Source organism: Chanodichthys erythropterus, chromosome 18 (genome assembly GCF_024489055.1).
Source record: "Chanodichthys erythropterus isolate Z2021 chromosome 18, ASM2448905v1, whole genome shotgun sequence".
NCBI classification, from domain to species: domain Eukaryota; kingdom Metazoa; phylum Chordata; class Actinopteri; order Cypriniformes; family Xenocyprididae; genus Chanodichthys; species Chanodichthys erythropterus.
In genome coordinates, this window is record NC_090238.1 from 994,061 (window position 1) to 1,014,786 (window position 20,726).

Sequence of the window (20,726 nt, forward strand, 5' to 3'; positions counted from 1 at the left end):
GAGGAAGAGAAGCAGCCCTAGACTTACTGAACACCTCCTTCAGGTCAAGGTACTCAACGGGCACGTTAGACAGATCCACTGCTTCCTCCTGTAAAACAGAAACAGAAACGGACGGACAGGCAGAGACAAGACAAGACTTATGACACTGCTCGCTCCAGGCCACAATGGAGTTCTGGATCCAGTCTACCCGGGGGTTGTGTCTGGTGAGCCAAGGGTGACCAAGGACAACGGGAGTCTGAGGAGAATCAAAAATGAAAAAAGAAGTCTGTTCTGTGTGATTTCCGGCGGTGATCAGGGTGACGTTCTCGGTGCTGTGAAAAATAGTGGGGAGACTCTGTCCATTGAGTGCATGCACGGCGATACTGTTGGTGAGAGGTTTGAAAGGAATGTGAAGTCTTATGGCGAGAGATCTGTCCAAAAAGTTACCTTCAGCACCGGAATCCAGAAGTGCACTGCAGTCGTGAAGATGATTGGACCATCCCAGTCTCACCGGGAGGAGGGTGGATGTGGTTGAGGGCTTTCCAGCGGAGATCCCACCCGACAGTAGCCTCAAACTTACTGCCGGGCTTGCCCTTTTAACGGGCAGTTGTAGGCGAAATGACCGGCTCCACCACAGTACAAACACAGTCCTTGGGACCTCCGCCTCTCCCGCTCCTCCCGGGAAAGCCGAGCTCGACCCACCTGCATGGGCTCATGATCTTGAATGGGGCTGACCGTGTCTGCGCTGCTGGAGCGAATCCCCTCCGCGCTCCTCTGGGCTGGAATCCTTCGCTCAACCCTGGTCAGCCGATCGTCCACCCTGAGCGCCAGGTCAATGAGTTCATTAAACGTAGTCGGAAGGTCCAACGTGTAGATCTCCCGCTGAACACGGTCAGCCAGCCCATGCAGGAACATGTCCCACTGCGCCTCCTCATTCCAGTGACACTCACCCGCTAGAGTACGAAATTCGATGGAATAGTCAGACACCGACTTCTCTCCTTGGCGAAGTTCCGCCAACTGCCTGGCGGCTTCTCTCCCAGCGACCGACCGGTCGAACACCCTCTTCATTTCCGTGGAGAGTGACTAGAACGAGGCGCAGCATGGGTCTTGATTCTCCCACACCGCCATCCCCCAAAGAGAAGCCTTCCCCGTAAGGAGAGTGAGCACAAAAGCCACCTTACTCTGTTCCGTATTAAATGTGCGGGGCTGTAGAGCGAAATGCATAGAACAACGTGTCAGAAATGCTCTACAGAAATTAGGTTCACCTGAGTAGGCTTCTGGCACCGGAAGACGAGGTTCGGGACTGGCGGCGTTCTCTGGTGTAGGTGGGAGGACGGCCGGTGTGGGCGGCGCAGCGGGACCACGGAGAAGCTGGAGCTGTTGGGTGAGCTCGGACACCTGCGCCACTAAAGCCTGCACAGCTCGCCCGGTTTCATTCAGATTTCTCTCCTGAGAATTCATACGACGCATGTTGCTGTTGATAAACTCCTCTAGGGTAGTTTGCCGGGCGCTTGCTGCTTCCGTAGCATGGTCAGATCGTTCTGTCATGATGAATCACAGGAAGCAAATGCAAGTTACGAGGTTTATTCAGTGAGAAAACAGAGAGAGACACAAACAGTCAATGAATGGTGCAGGCTTCCAGTGACGCAGGGACTGAGATGATCCGTTGTTGGTGAATGATGGTGACGAGAAGTGACGTGAAGATTAAATCCAAGGTCCAGACATAGAACGAGCAACGTAGACAACCAACTGGAACTGAAGACGAGATAAACAGGAACTCCGGTCAGGAACAGACGAAACACTCACGACACAGGACACCAAACAACGATCTGACAATGGAGATGAGAATGAGGTGAGTATATATAGGGTGAGAGAATGAGCAGCAGGTGATGAGATGATGAGCGGCAGCTGGATCCACTGATGAGCTGCGTGGCCTGGACACGCCCACAAACACACTCGCACACACACAAGCACAAACACACCCACAGCTGTCACAACACAGAGAACGCGACAAGAAGGAAACAATGTATCTGTGAACCGTGACACTCTCAGATAACTATTTTTTATCCTAACTAACGACAAAGACAACAGAGCAGCCATCAAATGTTAGACAGTATTCTAGGTTATTACGTGAAGAAGTTTTTGGTCCAAAAATTAGAATCTCTGTTTTTTCTGAATTTAGTAGTAGGAAATTACTGGTCATCCATTTCTTTTATATCAGCTATGCATTCTGTTAATTTAGCGAATTGGTAAGTTTCATCAGGGCGTGAAGAAATATAGAGCTGAGTATCATCAGCGTAACAATGAAAACTAACGCCATGTTTCCTAATGATATCTCCCAAGGGTAGCATGTACAGAGTGAAAAGCAACGGTCCTAGTACTGAGCCTTGCGGTACTCCATATTTAACTTGTGATTGATATGACATCTTATCGTTTACTACTACAAACTGATGACAGTCAGATAAGTATGATTTGAACCATGCCAATGCAATTCCACTAATGCCAACATAGTTTTCGAGTCTGTTTAGAAGAATATTGTGATCGATAGTGTCAAATGCAGCACTAAGATCCAGTAACACTAATAGAGAGATACAACCACAATCTGATGATAAGAGCAAATCATTTAGCAAAAACAAACAGCTAAACTCAACTGAAATTAAAAACATCAAATAACTAGATAACCATATCTAACAATGCAAAAAAATAAAAAAATAAAATTCTATCTATGGATCTGTAGTGTGCCAACTTTTCCCTTGTTGTGATTGTTTTGTTGTTGTTGTTGTTGTTGTTGTTGTTGTTTGTCATTGAGCACCCTTTATGCTTTTTGTCTGCTGGATGTGTGCACTTTTTGTCTAATTCTTAATTGATCATGTAGGCATCAGCAGCAGTCGGATGGCTCTCTGTTGGTGGGGCCCATCACATTGCAGGACTCTGGCTGGTTTCTGTGTGTGGCCACTAGAGAGCGTGAGAGAGATCACCGCTACATTTACCTGTCTGTCTCAGGTCAGCTCTATCCTATCGATTTATTTACTTACAAATCATTTATACTTCATTCAATGCTTGCAACCGTCACTATTACCATTGATCGCATTCAGGGTTAATGATTTAAAGGGGACATATAATGCTCCTTTCACAAGATGTAATATCAGTCTCTGGTGTCTCCAGAATGTGTCTGTGAAGTTTCAGCTCAAAATACCCCACAGATCATTTATTATAGCTTGTCAAATTTGCCCCTATTTGGGTGTGAGCAAAAACACGCCGTTTTTGTGTGTGTCCCTTTAAATGCAAATGAGCTGCTGCTCCCGCCCCCTTTCCAGAAGAGGGCGGAGCTTTAACAGCTCAACAACAACAAAGCTGGAGAATCTCACGCAGCCAAAATGAGGATTGTCAGTAACGGTGTTCAGCCTTACATTGTTCAAACCGGAGTCGACAGTGATGGAGAGACTCAGGAAGAAGTTACAACTTTTAGAATGAAACTGGACGTTTCTGAATGGTTAGTGGATAAATTGATGTAGTTGCTGTGGAGTTGATTCAACTCATCCACTAGCATGTGCTGTCATGTTCATCTTTTGTGTTGAATTGACCCTCGTTTGTGAAGCAGTCCGGCGTAAAATGACATTTCAGTCAAACACAACTTGTGTTTGTGCTAGCATAAAGTAATAGAGCGTATGGAGGCTAAGGGAAAGCACACTGAGCGGCTAATTTTTTCACATGCTTGCAGAGAAAGGCTTGCCAAAAGTTACTGGGTTGTATTTTTTCACATTTTCTGGGTTGGTAGATGCACCAGGACCCGATTATTGCACTTAAACACGGAAAAAGTCAGATTTTCATGATATGTCCCCTTTAAATAAACCCTATTAAACGTTAATGGTGAGAGAGGTGTGCTGTTACTTTTTCTTACCTTTTTTCTTACTTCTATCTTATCTGAATAACATTTTCACCTGGTGTATACATACAGTAGTTTTTTTGACTAAAGGAACATTTTCTTTCATTACCAAATACAGGTACATCCCAGAATGGTGCAGGAATATCAGAGGTGGACTCTTCTCAATCAATCACATCACATTCATCTTCCAGGTACAGTCATCAATCATTAAATGACACACTGCTGGTAAATTATGCAGCACATATTCTCACTCATACTTGCATTGCTCATCATGGCCTTTGTTTTTTTCAGGTTCACGATTGACTATTCGTCTCTGGTTGAGGCTCGAGCAGGTCAGACGGCCAAACTGCAGTGCACAGTGCTGCCAGTCTCGGCCATACATACGGTCACCATTCACTGGAGCAGAGCTGGACAGCCACTCAACTCTCTCAGGTATCTTCATCTGCACTTCTCTTCAAACCCTAGTGAGCAGCTTTGCTCTGTGCTGTCTATATGGGCAGCTCCCTTCGAACACAGCATCCTACCCTCAATGGACCTTATAAGAGAATGATTTGTTACGCTAAAAATATGCAGCAACTCTCATACAAATAGCAAAGTACACAGGAGACTCCATTCACAGTTGATTACGAGCTTTAAAACTACACAAAACACACAAACACACCAATTTTTAAAAATAAAATATAATTAAATTAAACAACACTGCAATAATTTGCCGTTATTTTAGTTTCATTGTTATACTATTATAGTTTTATACTATTATATATTGAATATTTTTCAGTTTTTTTTTTTTAATTAGAGCAATGTTTGTAGTAATTTTATTGTTTTTGTCATTTTTATTCATTTTTTAATGTCTGTATAGTTTTTATTAACTTTTAATTATTTAATTATCAAGTTAAACTAAACAAAAATTAGAAATATTGCCCTAGCAACTAGCTGAAATAAAATAAGTTTACGTTTTATATTGTATTTCAGTTAATGTCAATTTTATTTCAAGAAATAGTTTTTCTTTCTTATGGTTTTAGTTAACGATAATAACCATGATAATTTGTGGTAATGAAGGAAATGCACTGTTATCAACCTTTTTCTTGCCTTATCCACCATTTTCATTGCAGTGCATTCTGGGCAGTGCTGGTCCTCCCTATATGCAAAGTACGCAAATTGTTTAGAGACCCCCGAACCACCAGGGGGCACCCTTGCTCTCAAGAATGATTTAGGGCTGTGTTTTAGTTTCGTTTTTTATTTTGGCTTCCAACAATTATGAAAACATGAAGCCACTTTCTATTCCTTTCCTTTGGTGCGCTGCCACCATACGTAACATCCAGATCAGTCGACTCGTGTAACGTCACGTGTAAGAGCGTATTGAGCTGCGAAAGAGACGCTGTTCAACAAGCAGCTTTCTGTGAGCGCGATCCGAGATGGAGAGAAACACAGACAAGTACATGCTACTTTGGGCTTCGGGTGAGCGCTTTAATGGACAAATACAGACAAAAATACGTCATAATGTCCGTTTTTGGGACTTTTAACTTAAACGCATTCAGTTATTTCTTCAGCAGTGTTGCCAAGTCCTCGGTTTTCCCTCAGAATTGGGCTTTTTTTACACTGTTGCCGCGGGTTATGTTTTTCATGTCCGCAGGTTGAAGCGACCCCAAGTAATATGATATTTAGCCCCTGGAATGTAAATTTTACCAGGTAACCCCAGACAAAAACATGAATTTTACCTCCCGGAACACGATTTTTACCCCCGTGAAACGCGATTGGGCTAGTTTTCAGTAGCAACTGGGCGGTTTTTGTTGTGAAAACCTGGCAAGCCTGGTCATCAGTGAACATAAACAGTTAAAGTAATCAAATGCTGGTCAGTGTATTAGCTCTGTGCATTCAGTCTTAAAGTGACAGCAGCCTAATAAACTGACAGTGACAGGCCCCCAGAAGTCTAGGACCGGCACTGATTCGGGGATTTCCTTCTCTGTGGTCATTTCCTGTGACATGTAATGAGAATATTGAATATTGTCTCCTAACGCAGGCATTCTCAGCACTCTGACGGCACGTTGATGATTAACCAGCTGACGTCAGATGATTCAGGGGTTTATACCTGCACAGTCACAGACGCCCAGAAGTCTGAAGAACGTCAAATCCAGCTCAAGGTTTTTGGTGTGTTCAGCATTCTCTATTTGTGTGTATTTGAATAATATGCAACATATTAGGGCTGCATGATTTGGGGAAAAATCTAGTTGTAACGTTTCTAATAAAAATTGTGATTTAAAATGTGATTTAAAAAATTCAGGCTTGTTGTGCTGGGACTGCACAATTTGGCCAAAAATGGCCAAAATATTATAATTGCATGTCAACTTCCAGTCTCTGCAGTATGCTTGTAATGTTTTCCTGTTTCTTCAGGGGACCTGAGGATCACTAAAGCCCCCACAGACATGGATGTGCCGCAGGGCAGCACCGCTCAACTGCCCTGTGTGGTGACAGGAGAAAATGTGAAGGTTGGCTGGTCACGGTCAGTTCAGAGGTCACGGTTTGTCTTTAAGTGTGAATAAAGCCTTCACTGTACATCTAACATGACAACACCTCGTCTCTCTGGTCAGGAATGGTGTGCCAGTGCGACCGGACGGACTTCGTGTGCATGTGTCGGCAGACGGGACGCTCATACTGAATAATGTCCAGTCAGTGGATGAGGGGCTGTACACCTGCAATGCTTACTCTGGGACATACTCCGTCAGTGCCGCGGCTGAAGTACGACTGGCCAAATCCACTCAACAAGGTCTGTGAAGTGAGGAGAACGAGAGATGATAGAAAAGCTGCTTTGCAAGTTTTCCACATTTGCAGAGTCGCCATAATGAACAGTTGCTGTGTGAACATCCACACTGCTGAGAGCTGCGTTTATATATGTATGTGCTGAACGCTTTCCTCTCAGCAAAATAAACACACAATGAAGATGAGAAAACAGCAGTTCAGAAAGCATCTGATCATAGCGATGTGAATGTCACACCAGTTTGTTCTTTATATCGATCTCAATTCAGCATCACAGTGTCAACTATAGCACACCAAATCAACTCACCTTATGATCACCTGTACTTGTGAATGCATTTCAATGTTGTGTCTCACTCTCTGTAGATTTCGCCGGGAGTCAGGGCTTGCCAGCGGACTGTGTGGATCAGCCTGAATTGGCGAACTGTAAGCTGATCGTGTACGCGCGACTGTGCTCCAACCAGTATTACTCCAGTTTCTGCTGCTCCAGCTGTGCCAGATATGCCAGAGACAAAGACAGACCTAGACAAATCCGATGAATCCGGCAGCTTCATTGGTCGATTCAGACTCACCTCGTGATTTAACATCAGCATCACCGCCTCAGATCAACACTGACCTCAGATCTGCAGCTAGTGTCCGGCTGAACTTCAGTCAAACTGGTGCCTTCAGTATTCCAGACTCATTCAGATCAGTTTATTTATCTTTGTGTGTTATACAGTATCTCTGTGTCCATTTTAATGTGTAACTGTTTTTATTTTTTTAAAGAATAAATGAATGGTCAGTTTTAACAGGTCATATGTAAACAGAAATGTCAGTGTCTGGAGTTGTAACATGGATTAGCAGGAACAAAACTGATTACATAAAGCTTTAATAGGAAACCCTTTCATGTATTTTAAATGTGTAGATTGTAGTGATGCACTGAAATTTAGGCAACCTAAAATATTCAGACAAAATCCAATTCAATAAATCTCAGTAAGTTTTGTGCTTTGTTACTTTTGATAAGAAATTAAGTCTCTTTAAATCCTGATGTCAATTTTAAATCAATTAATGTGTGGTGACAGATCTTCAGCTGAACCGATCATCTCTTCCTCTTTACTTCAAGTTACAGCACCAAATAAACATGAATGAACATCAGAAAGTATGTTGAAAGATACAGAACAGCTTACTGAAATGAATCATGTCCCATGTAATTGATCAATCAGCGTTTTAACAGCAGAAAGACGTCAATAAAACAGCTTAATGTCATGTAATGTCACATTTACCTCAGTAAAGCCGTTCAATGACCATAAACCATGACCATTTTTATCACAGCCACCATTTAACGAACATAATTATTTCATTAAAAAGTTGATATGAAAACTTTAATTTCTGTGATTGTTTTTTTTCAATGCATCTCTAGTAGATTGATTTTTGTAAGTAAAATGTAAATTTAAATGAATGTTTAAATATTAATGCCATGTCAAATAAGTGATCATGACACATTAACCAAAGAAGGATCATTTTCCTGATTGGCTAGCTTTGTGCTGCTGACAAACTATGAGAACATGAAATATATCTAGTCAGTGACACAAATGAAAATCCCTGCATTTCTTTAGTGAAGGAACGTGTCGGCAGAAAGCCGTGTAGCTGTTCTCATTACATCCGTCAGTAGCTCATTTACTCATTTGATCATTTTGCTATTTAATACCCATGAAAACTCTGTTGAATGAAGAAATAAACATCTAGACTTTATAAATACAAACATTTTTGTGGACATGATTATATGTACATACAGTATGATGAATGGCACTGAAAAAAAATCATTTTGCCAAGACATTTCTAAGCAAGATTTAAACTGCAAAGCTAATAAAAAGACCTGAATCTTCATTATGATCAGTGTCTACGTCACAGGCTGGACACAGAGGAGAAGCAAATGAGAAAGCATCCATGAAGAATAGAGCACTAGCTTATCTTCCCTGAATACTGGATGCTTAAATGACTACCTAATACTTACAACTTGGTGCGTTCAAGTCATGATGTTTTATTAACAAAGTTCGGGAGGAGCAGGTTCACATAATTAACCTAATCAACATGAGAGGAGAACATCCAGTCAACTCAATTAATGATAAGAGGTATATATACAGCTGACTTAAAGGGTTAGTTCACCCAAAAATGGAAATAATGTCATTAATTACTCACCCTCATGTCGTTCCACACCCATAAGACCTTCGTTCATCTTCAGAACACAAATTAAGATATTTTTGATGAAATCCGATGGCTCAGTGAGGCCTGCATAGCCAGCAATGATATTTCCTCTCTCAAGATCCATTAATGCACTAAAAACATATTTAAATCAGTTCATGTGAGTACAGTGGTTCAATATTAATATTATAAAGCCACCAGAATATTTTTGGTGCACCAAAAAAAAAAAAAAAATAACAACTTATAACAACTTAACAACTAACTAACAACTAAGAACTAATAACAACTTCATGAAGCTTCGGAGTGTTATGAATCTTTTGTGTCGAATCATGATTCGGATCGCGTGTCAAACCGCCAAACTGCTGAAATCACGTGACTCTGGCGCTCCGAACCGCTGATTTGACACAAAAGATTCATAACGCTCCGAATCTTCCTGAAGCAGTGTTTTGAAATCGGCCATCACTAAATAAGTCGTTATTTTGGTTTTTTTGGCGCACCAAAAATATTCTCGTGGCTTTATAATATTAATATTGAACCACTGTACTCACATGAACTGATTTAAATATGTTTTTAGTACATTAATGGATCTTGAGAGAGGAAATGTCATTGCAGGCTATGCAGGCCTCACTGAGCCATCAGATTTCATCAAAAATATCTTAATTTGTGTTCTGAAGATGAACGAAGGTCTTACGGGTGTGGAACGACATGAGGGTGAGTAATTAATGACATTATTTTATAACACTTTAACTCTGTTATTTGACAGTTTATCAGCATCCCTCCTCCACTTCATCTCCTCACTTCTAGTTCTAACTATTCTTACCACAATCCGAGTACCGAAGTACTCTGGTTTCGCGCCAAATTTCCGAGCTCTGAGCCCTCCCCACGGACAGCACACCAAATACACCTAACCTTACTCTATCTAATTATATAAGTGTGAACGCGTGAAATGTCAGTAAGATCGTATTTCTAAATGGCACCACAAAGTCCTAAATACCAGTGGGAAGCTCAGGATTTTCTTTAAGCCCTGATCGGTCCCACTTTATATTAAGTGGCCTTAACTACTATGTACTTACATCAAAAAATAAGTACAATGTACTTATTGAGTTCATATTGAATTGCAAAACACTTTTGCTGCTATTGAGGTGGATACGGGTAAGGTTAGGGAAAGCGTTGGTGGTATGGGTAGGTTTAAGGGTGGGGTAAGGGTTAAGGGATGGGTCAACAGTGTAATTATAAATGTAATTACAGAAATTAATTATAGATGTAATTACATGCAAGTGTTTTCAAAATATAAGTACAATGTAAAAACATGCATGTACACAATAAGTGCATTGCATCAAATGATTAATTTAAATGTAAGTACATAGTAGTTAAGTCTGATCTGTATGAGTTGGGGGTGTGTCAGTGAGAAACATGGCAGAATATCACAATACTTACAGGTATTTAGCAGTGACGTACTTTGCTCTTCATTTTCTAGAAGTAGAGTATAAAAAGCTTGCTGTATTTTTGTGTAGTTAATTAACAGAAGGTACACCACCATCTTGTTCAGACAAAAGTGACTTAAACACACCTGATGTCGTAAACACGACCTCCCAACCCGTAAATACAAACTTCCCAGGAGAACTTGAACCCAGCATAATCATAACGCAATTTGGTTTTATTTTGATGAATTATGCAGCCCTAATGTTACAGTAGATCCAAAATTATTAACAGCTGTCCATAAAATAGTGCAATCCACACAACACAACAGGAAACCTATCAGAGTTCAGAAGAGGACAAATTGTTGGTGCGTGTCTCGCTGGCTCATCTGTGACTATATCGGCATACCACCACACAGTACAAACCACATCCAACAGGAGCAACTGTGAATGCAAGAATTAGCTGTCTGAAATAACATAAAACCACAGCTGCCCAACTCCCCGCAGAATTAAATGCACCTCAGCTCTCCTGTTTCAACCAGATCTATTAATCGAGGGTCAATATTGAGGGTCAGGCTGCTACAGCCACACCTTTGGTCCCTGTGCCAATGCCAAATATCGGTTTCATTGGTGCTCGGCTCAACACCTGGACTGTTTCTGCCCAGAGTGGATCAGTGATGGTTTGGGCTGCAGTATCATGGCATTCCCTATTGTGATGATATATTGATGGACGTGTCACTGCCAAGAACTATTGAACAATTCTGGAGGCTCATGTGCACCCAGTGTTTCAAACATTGAAGGTACACACAGCAAGACTGCTGACAGAATGGTTTGATGAAGTTGAACACCTCTCATGACCTGCACAGTCTCTAGATCTGAATATTTTTGAGCCGCTTTGGGGTATTTTGGAGGAGCGAGTCAGGAAGCGTTTTCCTCCACCAGCATCACATAGTGACCTGGACACTGCTCTGGAAGAGGAACGACTCAATCCCTCTGGCCACTGTGAAGGACTTCTGCCATTCCCAAGATTGACTGATGCTGAATTGGCCACAAAAGGAAGCCTACACCATAATAATAAATTATTGTGGTCTAAAACCAGATGTTTCTGTTTCATTGTCCACACCTGTAGTTCCTCTGTGGATAAAGAGCCATGCATTTCAGGTTAAATCTTACTGTGTGAGATGAAACGGAGGATTTGCCAGCTCTGATGAGACGCTTGCTTGGCATTTCTCCTGCTCTTTTCTTTGCAAAAAACACTCATCATGAAATGAAAGCTTAAAGTGAAGGTCTATTATTTCAGCAATCTTGTCTCAAGTCTATTCTTTTTGATTTTCTGTATTACTTTTGCTTAAAATAATGATTTGGTAATCCTCCTGCACCAGTCTCCTGACAATTCTCCACCAATCTGTGTTCCAAGAATCAAATGTACTGGAACAGTTTTTGTATATTTCACCGATTATTCTTTTCTGCCCTAAAAGTGTCTGGAGAACCAAACTGGATGGCCCCAAACATGCACAGCTACTCAATGAAATGCTTATGTTCATTCAACATTTATAAATCCCTATAATATTGAAAACTTATTTGTCAAGTTGGCAGTCATGATTAAATACATTGCTGTCTAATATATTTAAAACGGAGACAATTTTAAAATAGGCATACCTCTTTTAAGATAATACTATAATATTATAGTAAATATATGATAAATAATATTATATATTAAGGCACACTTATTTAGTGTTGTGGTGGTATGAATAATAAAACAAACCCGTATATGTTAAACTGCAAGCATATCATACAGACAACAGCACTTACAATATACCATCATTTAAAGCTCAGTATCAATTGAAGAGAATGACGTACAGTCAAAAAAATGTAGGTGTGTTTATGTAGGTGTCAGGTATGATGCACACCTTTTAGATTTTTGATATTTAATAGAAATAAACTGTCAAATCATGTGTAAATATTGTTAGTTTTGAGCCTTATTTATTTTAATAAATATCAAAAATCTAAAGGTGTGCATCATGACTGACAATTACATGAACACACTGTAGTTGGTTTTATGACTTTTATGAAGTCATTCTCTTCAAATGAAACGTGTATACCAATGTTGTTTGTAACTTTTGAGACGTTCCCCAAATTAACGGCTATCGATGCAGTTTCAGTTAATGCTGTTTATTGTGATGATAAAATAAAAATTCGGTATGTACTATGTACAGTTAAGCATATGAGCCCAGAATATTAACGCAATGTACAAAGCGGTTTTCTCCCATTTCATAAAGAAAATGATTAGCTTGCATTGTAACCTGTTGCATGATTTTTTAATGGCAAAGCACTTTCTCATCTGCTTGTTGTATATAGTATATATAGTGTTGTGTATATTGTACATTAATAAGGTACAAGATGTATGTTTTCACATTTCATGTTTTCACGTTTCATGTTATTGGGGAATTCTGGTATGACGTATGAGGGCAACACCAGTATTACAGCACAGCTCGCACAAGCTATGATAAAAGTTAAGGAAATGAAGCAACCAAGATGTAATTCTTTAGCATTCCTCAGATGTAATGATTGTCATAGGCTAACTTATGTCAGCAAAAGCGTTATAATCTCATTCACGGTAGAGAAAGCATCTTACATGCAGTCTGTACACAGGGAAAGTAATCGTGAAGACATTGAATTAAACGTAAACACATCTTTTGTGTCTTTATCAGCTTTTCCACATTCTGGCCCTGATAATCACACTTACAGCTTGCTCTATTTCTGTAAATCCATTGATGGCTTACTGTAGCCGTTGCTCTGGTCTTCCTGAACAGCAGATGGAGATTATGCATCGGCAATCTACTGCTATTCCTGCAGTTCCCGGATGTAGAGGTGAACCGATATGGGTTTTTCTGGCCGATGCTGATATTTAGAAATCAGGGCAGCCAATAGCCGATATATGATACTGATTTTTTTTTGCCCGATATGTTTGGCCGATTTTCTTTTTCCCCCCTTCATCTCATAAAACTTAATAGTTAAGTAATAAGAAGTGATAAAGAAAATTGCTTAAATTAAACATTTATAGAACAACACAAACCTCTCCAATGAGTGCACTAAAAATAATGAATACATTAAATATTATAAAACAGATAATCAAAAATCTAGACTGTCAAATAAACTTAGTAGTAGCCTAATTCATAGTAATAATACATGGCTCAACTTTGTAATCACCTTCTCAGAACGATTCTGCAGCATGCTTTTTGTTTATGTTTGTTGACAGACATTTCTATACTTTAAGTCAAATGGCCATAATCTAAGTGAAAACAAAAATAAAAGAGTTCACCCATAACAAAGAGCTCAGAACACAAGAGGCGACACTTTGATACTTTTTGGCTAACAGCCACTAGGTGGCGCTCCGGTAGCGTGGCCGCCATTATGGGATGAAAATACTAACTGGACCATTGAATCCTTCACATCTTACTCTCCCAAAATCAGTGAATTTCACTGCCAAATCAGAAGCGCAGTAGAACAGTTTTTTAAATTAAGTCACCAGTAAATTGTATGATCCTAAAGTAAATGTTGTATTGTCTTATATATGTTTTATTTTACCAGTTGTGGAATCCAACCATTCACCCATCTGAGGTAACGTAGTTAGCCTACTTTATTGAGTAGTTCCATTTTATGCAACTTTACACATTTATTAATAGTAAATTAATAATTAATACATTTAAGATCATCATGTTTGCAGCGAACAATATATTTCAGACCTAGTGGAGAAATAATAATAATAATATCTAGGTCTGAATTGAAATAAGCTATATTGTACGTTTTAATGGATCACACTACAAACATAATGATCTTATAACACATGATGCATTGCTGTGTCCGTTATCACATAATTCACACTTTTGGACACTTTTGCTTTAACAGACATTAGACAACACTGCAAAATCGAGCTGTTATATTCATATATTTATTGTCCGACATTCCCAATTTTTCTGATGCATGTCCTTAATTTAATTTCATATGTTGGTAATAATTCAGTGTTTATAAGCCTTTTAAAGAATTTTAACCCAAACTGACTGGGTTTCTAGAGAGCAAAGGTTTGTGAAAAAAGTGGAAGACTTAAACACAAAGTGTGTAAAATAAACTGTTAAAAGGATTTGATGATCACTAGTGATAGTATTTTATTCTGTGTTGTCATCATTCAGGATGTATTTCAGCTTTAATGTACATTTTTTTAACAAAGCAGCTGATATTACCATAGAAACTAGTGGACTGCCAAGTCGCTTTCACCACAAAATGGAGGAAACGCAGGGCTGCTGCTGGGCGCCGGTGTTTCAATGGAACCTTCTATTGAGTGTCGCTTCTTGTTAGTGTATATTCTTTGCCCATATTACACAGCCTGCTGCTCATAACTGGCCATGAGCGATGACATTGTGGAGGCTATGCGTCGGACCCACAGACACATTTGAAGAGGAAAGTTAACGTCCACATTTTAGACACAAGTTCCGTCTGAATTGCACGTTTCTACTTTCACGTGCAAATGACTTGTTGCACTTTGATAATCATGGCCGGCATCAATTCTAGTGGGCTACAATGTAATTACGCTTTTAAAGCAATCTGTTTTCCCCTGCCATCGTTAGCTGAAGCTGTGTGTGAACGAGGCATGGCTGCAGAGTTGCTCCTTCTCACACGCAGCCATACGTTCTCCAGTAAAGTACAGAAACAGAATTGATAACGTTGAAACTTATCTTTACAAATGCAGGCTACTATATTAATTTAGCCGCTGGGCTCATTACCAGGTTCTGTTTCCCATGCCTACCTGTAGCCTAAACTACAGCTGGTTGAAGGCTCGCAGACCCCGTCCACGTGCAGGACGATCCGCACCTGTACAACAAGGCATGTGTGAGAGACTTGAGCGCTCGTGGCCAAAAGAGTACTTTGAAAGTCTTGCGTGCTCAACTGTGCGCGAGATGCAGTGGAATGCGGAAAATGAAGTATAACCGGGCCTTTATGCCGGCGGAATGGCAATCGCGCCTGCCTATTAACCGGCCTAATTTGCAGCAAAATTGGCCGATGCCGATTAATTAAAAAATGTTAATTAATTAAAATCACTCGACCTCTACCCGGATGTGCAATGTTGAATCTTCTGTCGAATTTGAACCACTTAATTTGTGAAAGTGAATTTGTAAAGTGAAATAAAATGGACCGAAAATTTCCTGTTGAATATTTTAGGTTGTATTTTTAAACAGACCAAATATGTTGGAAGTGAAATCTGAAAGGTGAATATATAGAATCTTCAAAATTGATGCAAGCCCTAAAAATACAAAGTATTAAAATGTAAACAAGGTTAATGCAATGCATTTTTTTTTTCCATTTAGTGCAACCCAACAAGCTTTTTTATTTCAAACACTTTTGGCATTGATAAACTTCCATATTGTATGAATCCCTTCTTGTGCATTTGTAATGCCCTGGAAATGCCCTGGGACTATCAAATGTGTGTAAAACAACTTTTTGGCAGGAGGGGTGACATTATTATTCTAAAACCACACATTTTTAGGGGATCCTATGGGTTTATATATCTGTCAAAATGTTGTGCCAAGATTGAAACCGCTTCCTGAACCAGTCAGGTGGAAGTAAGGCTTCGAATGTCATCAATGACGTCATTGATCTAAAGTGATGCAAACAGAAATTGTATATTATAGGGAGATGAGAGGGTCTGTATCTCTTACCATTGGAGAAAGTGTAACGGCTAACTTAATCATGTGAAAATAGAAAGAAAAAGAAGAAAAAGAAAGAAAAAGCTGAAATAAAAGGCTTGTGTCTGAGAAAAGTGTTCAAAACAACCTTTCCTGCTATTTAAGCTAAAAAATAAAGATGTCTGTAATATGAGGTTGGTGGTCAGTGTGTGTAAAATGTACATTTTGACCAATGTATATTTTGATTAAACTTCTGATGACATTCCTAGCAAGAAACTGTACTGTAGTATTGGAGTAATTAAACTCCAATACTATTAGTAATTAACACTTTGTTGTCACCAAAGCTCTCTCTTTTGTTGTAGATCATTAAAGTATTATGCTGCCTCAGAAGTCTGTGATAACAGTTTCACGATGTAAATTCATACGAAAAATCTGCCTAATAAGTCATTGCCTGATAAGGCAGCAAGTAAGCTGCCTAAGTTTTCGGACACAGCCTCTGAGTTAGCTGAACTTACTCTCTTTGGAATCAGCATACCTCAAGTAAGCGAGGTTTGGGTTAATCAACCGAGAGTGCATGGTGTGTTTGATGGTAAGATATCCTTGCATTCTGGAATACCCCCAGTTCATGTAATGTGTTATTTGCATATACCAATAAACATTTTGAGATCAAGCACTCCAGACAAATTTCCTTTCATGTAAACTGGGCCAGCTGGTTTGCTAAAGTGAACATCCATATTTGTTTTTATTAAAAATATCCTGTATCTTAATTAAATCCACATGATATATTAACACATATCATCAAACAAACATATTCAACTTATTTTACAAATCCAAAAACATACAGCCTAGGCTATGAGTAAAATGTATACATTTTTACACAATGCTTGTGTAAAATTAATCAAAACATTTTGTCTGTTCTCTTTTGAAAGGGAACTCACACAGCATCAAAATGCTAGGGGAATGCCTCTACGTGAACCGGTGTCTGAAACACTTATCAAATCATGGCAATATCATATTGACCAGCACCAGCCCATGACATCATAATAGTGCGACCCAAAGTATATAAGGGGCGCCTGGATAATGTCATTCTCTTTTTGTCTTCAGGGACTGTTATGTGTGAAGCACTATCTGGCAATGAAATGTGCAGAGAAATCAAGAAGGTTTACTAAGTGTGTGGATCTGTGTCTGAGATATCTGACACTAGATGACACACAAGCTGTGCATTCTCTGTCTCGGGGAAGAGCACGCATAGGAAGTTCTTGAAGGAGCTGCCTGGGCAAATTGTGAGTGTTTTCCATTGAGAACGCTCCGTTCTCATCTGGCCCTCTTTTTGAGGGAAGAGAGTTCAGCATCTGGGCCTAGTGGTTCTGGTCCCACTCATGCTGACGCAGAGCGGAGACTCAGATCACAGGGCTCTAAGATGGAGCTCGCCGAACAGTTTGTCATCTGCATCCTCAGGTCCAATGGCCAGTGCTCTTCCAGCCGAGCAGGAGATGGCTGAGGAGGATAGAGAGGGTGAGTTGACTGAATCCTCTCAACCACACTACCCTGCGTATGCTGAGCTGTTAGTGGTTAAGAGAGAGTCCGCATACGGTAGAAAAGAATGATGATCGGTTTCTCTCTGGCCATAGTCCGACAGCTCCAGTGAGCCTTCCGTTCCTTCCTGACCTGCATACTGAGGTTAAGGGAGCATGGAAGAACCCATATTCTGCAGCAAAAAAAAAGAAGCCCTTTCAGGTTTAGACCACAGGTTTTCCATGGTGGTAGGTCGCCACCCTGTGGCCGCAGGTTGAACTTTTTTAAGTCTCTGTTAATAAATTAATAATTTATTTCTCTGTTACTAATAATTAAATATTAAAGTATTTTCTTTGTTGACCACTATTCCCTTTGTAGAGTTGTGGAAGGAATATGGGTATGTGTCTCATTTTCTGGGCGGACATTGACACTTGAAAGCTCTGACTCTGTCAACTAAGCCACTTAAAGTGACATCTCACTTAAATGGCAGGGCATACATGGCAGCGGGTCAGGCTGGTGCTGCTCTGCACATAGCTGTGTTGCAGGCATACCAGGATGACCTGCTGAGTGACTTAGTCCTGCAGAGTTTAACCCTGAAAAAAAAAGGTTGAAGCTAAACCCTGCAGGACAGCGGCTCTCTAGGACCAAACTTGCCTACCTCTGGTCTAGGCTAACCGCAAGGGATTTTGGAGGCGGTCTGCAAAGCATTCCTGCCCCTGACCACCCATTAGTGAGTGTAGGTTTCCTTTTGCATTCCTAGTGCTGGCCTCCTCTGAAAAGCGAGTCGTCCGGCCAAGGCCCGCCCCTTCCTGCATTGGGGATAATGAAGGTTGGTGTATAGGCAGAAAAGGCGGTTTAGACCTCTTTCACTTTACAAATAGTATGCTCTTTGCTGTGGCACCGCATTTTAAAAGCTAGTTACTGATAGGCCCTAGCTAGACTTTCCTAAGCTCCCTGAATGAACGTTCAAGCGTTGGGTTGATTAAGGGTGGCTTTTTCAATGAAAGGCCTCCATTCCCCTAGGACTGAGCACAGATATCATTTCTGTTGTGACCGAGTGTCTATGTTAGGCCGTGCGGATTGTACTCCCTTGTTAATACATGGTGTTATCTCAGTGCTTCACTTATAGCTCTATTTTTTTAATCTTACTTTCACCATCGTGACTCAGGTTGAGCGCTATTTTGACCTTCACTTCGGTCTGGTTATTTAGCATGTCCCCTTGAAGCCCGAGCATTGCCACGAGCTGACGCCTGTGTTCGTCTGGAGTAGTAGGCCCAGGTGGGGCCTCCTCCGGGGCATGTTGGAGTAAGTTTTTACCCTTTGAACAAGGGTACTCAAAGTGCTTTTACTGAGTACACTGCTTGTCGGCAATGTGATAGGTCCCAAGCTTAGGCGCTATGTAAACAGTATATCTCTGCTACTAGACTCACTATAATGTAGTTGGCTTAGCAGGCCTCCCTTTAGAGTGAGCCCCCACCACTTTGGGCTCTAAGCAGCCAGCAGATGCGTTGTCAGGTAGCTGGCATTGACAAGCCTCCCTGTGAGCAGCCCCCAGTAATGGGTTTCTGATAGCTAGTATTTCTGCCATCAGACAGTAGCCCCAATTAATGAAGATGTTGTAGCTGACATGCTCCGGGTAGCTGGTCTTAGCAGGCCTCCCTGTGAGCAAGTCACCAACACTTTGGGTTTTGTGACAGCTAGCAGATATTTGTTGGCAGGTAGTCAGGCCCTGGTAGGCCTCCCTGTGAGCTAGCCCCCAGCTTGTGGGGGGTTTTAGCAGCTAGCAATGACTTGCTATTAGATAAGTAGGCCTTAGCAGGCCTCTTTGCAAGTGAGTTCCCAATAGTGTGGTTAGCAGCAAGACTTGCCTTTGGTTGTGACCTTAGCAGGCCCCCTGCGAGCGAGTCCCCATCTGGTTGGGTACTGGTAGCCAGAAGATTTTCTGTTGGGTAGTAGGCCTTAGCAGACCTCCCTATGGGCAAATCCCCAGTATTTGGGTACTCTGCACCTAGCTACGACGTGCTATCAGATAGATGGCCTTAGCAGGCCGTGGGTGCTGCATTTAGCCATTTAGAACTGGCTACCAGGCAGCTGGCCCTAGTGGGCCACCCTGGGGGCTAGTCACCAGTAGTAATGGGTACTGTGGTAGACACGCATAAATTTGCTTCAGATAGTAGGCCTTAGCAGGCCTCTCTGAGGGTGAATCCCCAGCAATGTGGGTACCTGGCAGCTATGTAGGCTTTGGTCAGCTAGCTAGTTTGCTATCAGGTGGCCTTAGCAGGTCTTCCTATGTATTAGCAGGCCTCCCTGTGGGTGAACCCCAGTGTTGCAGGGTTTTGGACAGCTAGCTACTCTTGTTATCAGGTAGTTGGCCTTACTAGGCCCCCCCTGTGTATTAGCAGGCCTCCCTGTGGCCCAGCCCCCAATAAATAGGTGCTTGGCAGCTAGCAATGACTACATTCAGCCCATGTATGTTGGCCATTGAGGTGTTTGGCCTTAGTGGGCCCCTCTGAAGGCGAATTCCCTTCCCCAAAGAACTCGCGCTTAACCATGGTTCCCTGAGAACAGGGAACGAGATGCTGCATCTTTTAGCTACGCATAGGGACCCGCCTGCATACAGTCCCTTCAGACGATAAGCAGATGTTGTAATCCAGGTGCCCCTTATATACTTTCGGTCGCACCGAAATGTTGTCATGGTGCTGTTGCCGGTCAATATGATATTGGTGTGATTAGATAAGTGTTTCAGACACCGGTTCACGTGGAGGTGTTCCCCATAGCGTTTTGACGTAGCGTCTCGTTCCCTGTTCCCTGTTACATGCGTAAGCTGAGATGTTTTCTCTAAACACTTTAAATGAACTTTAACTATGTCCATATACTATGCATCTAAATTTTACTCCTCTCATCCTTTCACTTCAAAGACTGGACTTCAGGCCTTGCCTTCCTCTCTGCTCTTTCTTTCCTCTCTTCCATATCTGACTTAAATTTCCTGACTTTTTTTTTTTTTTTTACTGTAATAATAGTAAATTTTAATTTATAATTTTAGGATATTTAATGAAGGTTAAAAAGTTGGCCACTTTACCTGAATCCTACTGGCACATTCAGCCAAAGTGGGCAAACAATATTGAAACACCTTACAAGAAAACAAACAAATTTTATTCTTTGCATTTTATTTCCTGTTAACTTCAGTAACAAATAAAACAGGAACTGTCACAATAATTTTGCTTAATTTTAGTGAACAACCTTACAAGTTAGAAATGGGTTTAACCACCCATTGAGTATTAAGCTTTAACCACCCACTTGCATTTTACCCTATAC

At 41.0% G+C, this 20,726-nt stretch overlaps 1 protein-coding gene across 2 annotated transcripts in view; it reads left to right on the forward strand.

Annotated features, from left to right (window-relative positions):
* Positions 1-8,332, forward strand: part of paplna (papilin a, proteoglycan-like sulfated glycoprotein) — a 52,019-nt gene extending 43,687 nt beyond the window's left edge. For both annotated transcript variants that reach the window (XM_067366502.1, XM_067366503.1), the window contains exons 22-28: positions 2,855-2,982; positions 3,984-4,056; positions 4,157-4,297; positions 5,886-6,013; positions 6,257-6,365; positions 6,454-6,629; positions 6,983-8,332. In XM_067366502.1, the coding sequence (XP_067222603.1) occupies positions 2,855-2,982; positions 3,984-4,056; positions 4,157-4,297; positions 5,886-6,013; positions 6,257-6,365; positions 6,454-6,629; positions 6,983-7,155 (928 nt within the window). In that variant the 3' untranslated portion in view covers positions 7,156-8,332. The remainder of the gene's footprint in view (positions 1-2,854; positions 2,983-3,983; positions 4,057-4,156; positions 4,298-5,885; positions 6,014-6,256; positions 6,366-6,453; positions 6,630-6,982) is intronic.
* Positions 8,333-20,726: the final 12,394 nt, after the last annotated feature.